This window comes from Diadema antillarum, unplaced genomic scaffold (genome assembly GCF_040938485.1).
Source record: "Diadema antillarum isolate AM-2024a unplaced genomic scaffold, OU_Dant_1.0 seq00001832_RagTag, whole genome shotgun sequence".
Taxonomy (NCBI): Eukaryota; Metazoa; Echinodermata; class Echinoidea; order Diadematoida; family Diadematidae; genus Diadema; species Diadema antillarum.
This window is the reverse complement of record NW_027272505.1, coordinates 1-5,781: the sequence shown is the minus strand read 5'-3', so window position 1 is coordinate 5,781 and position 5,781 is coordinate 1. Positions and strand designations below refer to the sequence as shown.

Below are 5,781 nucleotides of genomic sequence, written 5' to 3'. Positions count from 1 at the left end.
CAAAAATTTTAAAAATTCATAACTTTTGCATCGATTGTCCAATTTTCCTCAAACTTTCACTGATGTGTTATACTAATATTGTTGCATTTTCTCAATCCTTATGTTTATGAAGGTGAACTTGTCCTTCAAGGAAGCCGTCTAGTGCATGGGTGGCACACCACTTGAGCATAAACATCTGTGTCTGAGGATATTGACATTCAGCTGTTTACATACTATAGAATCAGTCAAAGGTCTGCAATGAATATGGTATTAGTTGCCAGATAATGAGACATCACAAATCTCCAATTTTCTTGGAAGCATGGAAACAGACACATACACAAACACACACACACACACACACACACACACACACACACACACACACACACACACACAGACACATGCCTTCACATTGAGAGTGATACTGTCTATAGATGACTCCATAAACACATGATTTCATATAATACTGTAACTTCCATCCTGAATAAGCCTGGAATTATGGAATGTGTTGAGAAATAGGCCACTGGCGTGAAATAATGAAGAACTCATAATCATAATGATGTAATGTTAACAAAAGAGTTGCTCAGGATTTGCAGTTTTCTATTAATTGTGAAAATCACTGTTTAGGCAACAGGAAACACTCTTAGTGGACCACTACCCTTAAACCAAAATATGATCGGTAATTGAACTAAGGAACTAATTGATTTTACTGTACATTTGACACAATATGGATATAGGCCTGCTGTTTGTGTACATTTCAACTTACATTTTTTGTTATTTATGTGCATTTGAGATGTATTTGATGCATACATACACTGTAGATGTAATTGAGGATTTAACAGAAGTGCTTTCACATTATTAGACAACTAATTTGTGAGAGGTGTAAAGAATGCGAGGAATACATGTCAAGGGATTTTAAATCACTCAAATTCTATTTGACGTTTATTAATAGTGTGTAGCATTACAGGGATGGTATAATTTTGGTTGCGATGGGGGCTTCAGGTTTCCAACTTTTTGTGAGATAATTTGAAACATCTTGTGAAATATGAAAGTGAACACAATTTGAAAAGGAATTCAAAGTTTATTTGATGAAAATTGGTTTTGAAATGGCAGAGATATCCAAAAACAAAGGTCCTATCAAAAGGTGTTAAACGCCTTTTTATTAGGACGTGATTGTTTACGTTTTTTTTATTTTTATATCTCAGCCATTTCAAAATTGATTTTCATCAAATAAAATCTGAATTCTTGCCTCTTAGAATTGTATTACTCTTTCGTACATGTATTTCATCAGTGGTTTCTTTATTATCTTGCAAAGAGTGAAAATCTGAACCCCCATCTCAACCAAAAACTATACCATCCCTTTAAACTCTCTCTCTCTCTCTCTCTCTCTCTCATCTCTCTTGCAAACAAAGGCTACGGATCTTTAATAGTGAACTGCAAGTGACAGAGGAGAAAATGATGACTCATAAAACTGCTTTTATTCAATTTCATAATGCAATTTATTCAGCTGCCAGCTAATGTATGTTGAGTAAACATAGTGGGAAATAAGTTTACAGTGAACATCAAACAATATTCAAGTGAAATAGTACAGTATATCATGATATTACAGAGCAATTAATAGTAAAAGAACCTGTTAAAGGTCAGTGGCAGCAGAATTAAGATTTATTCAAACTTTTCTCAAGGTTACGTGCGATTCACGTGAATGAAGTTAGGCCTACAGCTAAAGGTGCTCAATTGCACCAAGGCAGTGCCCTGGAATGTCTAACTCCAATCTTGTGGTGGCAATGTTTTGTAAACCCACCATTAAGATTCAGTACTTGCGCAAACGAGTGTCATTATTGTAACCAATATCTTTAACAGTGGCAAAGTTAAGAATGTTTTTTTTTTCCCCTCCAGAATCTGAATATGGTAAGCATGCAGACATGCACAATGCTTCCAATTTGAAACTTGTTATGAATATGCCTGTCATACAGTACCTTTGCTAGAACCTTCCCTTTGTGCAGGTGCATGAGAAATTTGCCCATTCTGTATCATAACAGATATTTGCTTCAGAGGCGTGTCGGGTTGCAAAGTGTCTAACTTCCATTTAGCTGGCCACACAAGTGCCCAAGATTGTGTTTCTATTGTTATGCAGTGTAGTTCACGAAAAGTTAAGCTTTGAAATGTGTACATGTTATTGAATGAAACAGTGCATCATACTTATTAAGTAGCAGTTAATAAGATGGGTCAGTTTGCACATATATGTACATTAACATAAATTAATCGTAATGTATATATTCTAGTTTTGTTCTTTTTCTGTACAATTGGAATGAACATTCATTCAAATGCCAATCCAGGCTGCAATCTTATTGCGACTGTGCACTGATATGCTTTGCTACACATCATTCCCAGTTTCAGGTGTATGTGTCTTCATTGCTAACCTGTACATTATGGAAGCTGCATGTACCATACTTTTAAACCATTATACCTCGTGTATATCAACAAGTCACCAATGTTGAATTCATTTACTGCTCTGGCAAGGCTGGTGTGTGTCAAAAGTCTAATCACACTCATGGTTCAATCTACACTTTAATGGAAGATAAGCTTTCAGAATTTAGCAAAGTTTGCATGAGTGGAAATTGTTTACAGCTGTTGCCATGGATGCTCATAAAAATTCACACATTGTTGGTATATGTGACAATTCATGCACATGATGTGTTTTTGTAAGTTGTTGAAATGAAGTGTTATGATTGATTACAAGATTGATTGGTATGCAAGACATCTACCATAACCACTCTCTATCTAAACCAGCAGCTGAATCTATCTACAGAGGAACAAAAAATATAGCAAGTATTCTTGTTGTCATTAAAATCTTTGTTGATCTGATCCCCTACGGGTTAGCTGTGGCTGTCGCCGCGGCGACTGGCACCATACTGGCCGACTCTCGGGGGTCGAAGCCGCAAGATTCGCAGTCGCACTCCTCGATGATGAAGTACTCCCGCTGGAAGTTTTGCGTTGCGTCCTCGCACTCGAACGTCATGGTCGTGTTGTACCAGGCCGTGGGCTTGCAGCAGTGGCAGTTCATCTCGATGAAAGGCGGGCCCATGAGAGCGGTGGAGTTGGACTCGCACAGACCGGAGCAGTAGGAGAGGATGACAGGGCCCTGGGACACGCAGCCGTCAATCACCATCTGCTCCTGCCTCTCGCGCTTGGCTTCGCAAGTCGGGAGTGGTTTCTCTGTGGAGTTGGAGGGAGGGTAGACGTTAGCAGTGCACGGGTGACGAGAGTGTACATTGTATTGTAAAAGTGGATATTTTCGCGCCACTGATTTTTCACGCTCGGCAGGGTAAGAAGAGTTTCGCGTGTTTTTAGTTCCGCAGAACCAAGACATTAACTAACTGGAACGTATGGCAAGCAAAAATATTTGCGTGCTTTTATTTCCGCGCTAGTTTCAAGTTGCGGGAAATGTGCGAAAATTTCAACATCGTGAAAATTTCCACTTTTACAGAATATGACTGTGAATCAGTTTGCTGGGAGTTCCTGTGAATGCTTTCTGCACTTCAAGCAAGATCGTATACTTTCTAGAAGGTTGAATTTGCACTCAGAACGAGCTGCTGCTCAAACTGCAACAAATTTTGACTTTTGTCTCTCCAAGCCTGTGATTAACAAGAGCTTAGACAGTGTGCATTGCTTCTCCCTGATGTTTTCATGTTCCCATTAACCCTTATTGTGCCACAGACTTTGGACAGTGTGTGCAATGCTCTGGGGTTCTGTGTGCCAATCAGCACTTAAAGTGCACAGAGAGTCAAATACCCACATACATGTAGCTTAAAGGGGATGGCTAGTAACTGATCAGTGGGAATCAATGGGAATGCTGGAGGATGATTGTTCCAATCCTTGTGGGGTTCATTTAAGAGTACATTATATATCTATTCTTGTGTGAAAATTATTTGCTTCAGAATGGTCTCATATTCAAGTAATGTGCAGTTTAATGTTTCCAGGTAAGCATCCCTGGTCAGTGACGGGGCATTAATCTGCACATTACTTGAATATAAGACCGTTATGAAGCAAATAATTTTCACACAACAGTAGATATATAATGTACTCTTAAATGAATCCCACAAGGATTGGAACAATCATCCCTCAGCATTCCCACTGATTCCCACTGATCGGTTACTAGCCATCCCCTTTAACACCTCCCTTGCAAGAACTGGGTAAAGCATGTCTCAAAATCTGAACGAATCACGATGTATCGGAAGGGGGTGGCATAAATTCACTGAAAATGTGTTATATCACAGCCCTATTGTACACACAATATGCATAATGTGTGTACATCTTAAAGCCAAAATCAACAGTTCTGTGTTACCTTTAGACAAAGGGAATTGTAACATAGTAGGAGTTGGAGTAAAGGTTCTTACCACATATGGGACAGCATTCGCCCTCAGCGTAGACAAGTTTGCCCTGAAACACAAAATAGGAGCAGAGAACCGTGATACAATGAAGCCTGTCATTTTCGATATGGCAAACACAAAAATAATGACAAGACATTAAACATCAAACATCTATGCACCACAACTACAAATCAATCTTAATATTTTGCTAGCTTGTTGATTCATTTTTCATGGATTTAAAAAACAAACAAACAAACAAACAAACAAACAAACAAGCAAATAAACAAACAAAACCCAAACAGGCAAAATAAGCAAACAAATACCACAGGGTCATAAAAAAGAGAACAAGAATATAAGAAAAAAACAACAACAACAACTGCAAGCACAAAACATGTAAAGGTTGTGGGTTCAAGGTAACCCTAGTTTGCTGCATCAGATCTTGTTGCACTGCATGTCCACATTACTTGCACGAAGTATATGAAGGGAGGTTATATCACATAAAGTTACTTTGTGGTTATATTATGTTGTGTGACTTCAAGTTGATAAAGGTGGTCAGGAACTAATGTGAATCTTTAAGGAGACTCCTCTTGCTTCAAGAAGGTGAAGAATAGAACTCCAACTAGAGCTCTAACTATTATTCATAATTGGACCAACAAAAAAGAAAGAATGATGTAATGGAATATTTTCTGTTGTCCAAGTCTAATGCAGACTGCCTTGCCATGCTAGCTTGACTTTATTACCTACGCCAAGGGAGGAGGTTATGTTTTCTTTGGCGTTGGTTTGTTGGTTTGTTTGATTGTCCGTGTACAAAATAACTCAAAAAGTTGTGAACGGATTTAGATGAAACTTACAGGAAAGGTTGAAAATGACACAAGTAACAGATGATTAAATTTTGGTAGAGATCCAGGAATATTTATGGATTTTATGAAGGATTTTTGATATTTTGGCAGGTAGGGTCAATGAACTTGGGAGTTCAACCTGCGCATTTTTGAGGTTTCATACACACACTAAAGTGCGTGCTGTAGTTTTTGCTAAGGCGAGGCGCGCCGTGCAGCTGGAATTTGATGAGGTAACAAAAGGCTTCTATATTGGGAAATCGGGCGACTTTCGGCATGCATACGTATGAGTGGAAATCGCTGATCTCTATGGAAGAACAAGATCAGTGGTGGAAATGAGCTGCTTGGCGGAGGTCTGCGTTCTCAGAGTGCTTCTCTAGTTTCGTGTCGTGTCAATCGTCTTCAGCATGGGTTGGATTTTTCACACCAAGGTGCCCCCTTACCTCGCACTCCAAGTCCTGACAGGATTCCTCGATGCTCATGATACCGACGCCTTCTTTGCAGATCATCTTGGTGCACGGGTTAGTGGAGAACACCACCTCTTCCCACTGCATTTACAGAAGACGTGGTGAATTGAAGTGTTACTACATCTATCC

General features: G+C 39.1%; 1 protein-coding gene across 1 annotated transcript; it reads right to left on the bottom strand.

The window, feature by feature from the left end:
* Window positions 1–2,537: 2,537 nt before the first annotated feature.
* On the bottom strand, window positions 2,538–5,729 carry LOC139712627 (von Willebrand factor-like). Its single transcript, XM_071624438.1, has 3 exons — window positions 5,629–5,729; window positions 4,377–4,419; window positions 2,538–3,195 (listed from the first exon to the last, which is right to left on the bottom strand). The coding sequence occupies exons 1-3, from the start codon at window positions 5,692–5,694 to the stop codon at window positions 2,849–2,851; spliced, it is 456 nt and encodes a 151-aa protein (XP_071480539.1). The 5' UTR covers window positions 5,695–5,729; the 3' UTR covers window positions 2,538–2,848.
* Window positions 5,730–5,781: the final 52 nt, after the last annotated feature.

Coding starts and splice junctions, on each gene's coding strand:
- LOC139712627 (XM_071624438.1), bottom strand. CDS start 5,694: ATGATCTGCAAAGAAGGCGTCGGTATCATGAGCATCGAGGAATCCTGT. Junction 4,420..5,628: donor GTCAGGACTTGGAGTGCGAG/GTAAGGGGGCAC, acceptor TTTGTGTTTCAG/GGCAAACTTGTCTACGCTGA. Junction 3,196..4,376: donor CGAATGCTGTCCCATATGTG/GTAAGAACCTTT, acceptor CCAACTCCACAG/AGAAACCACTCCCGACTTGC.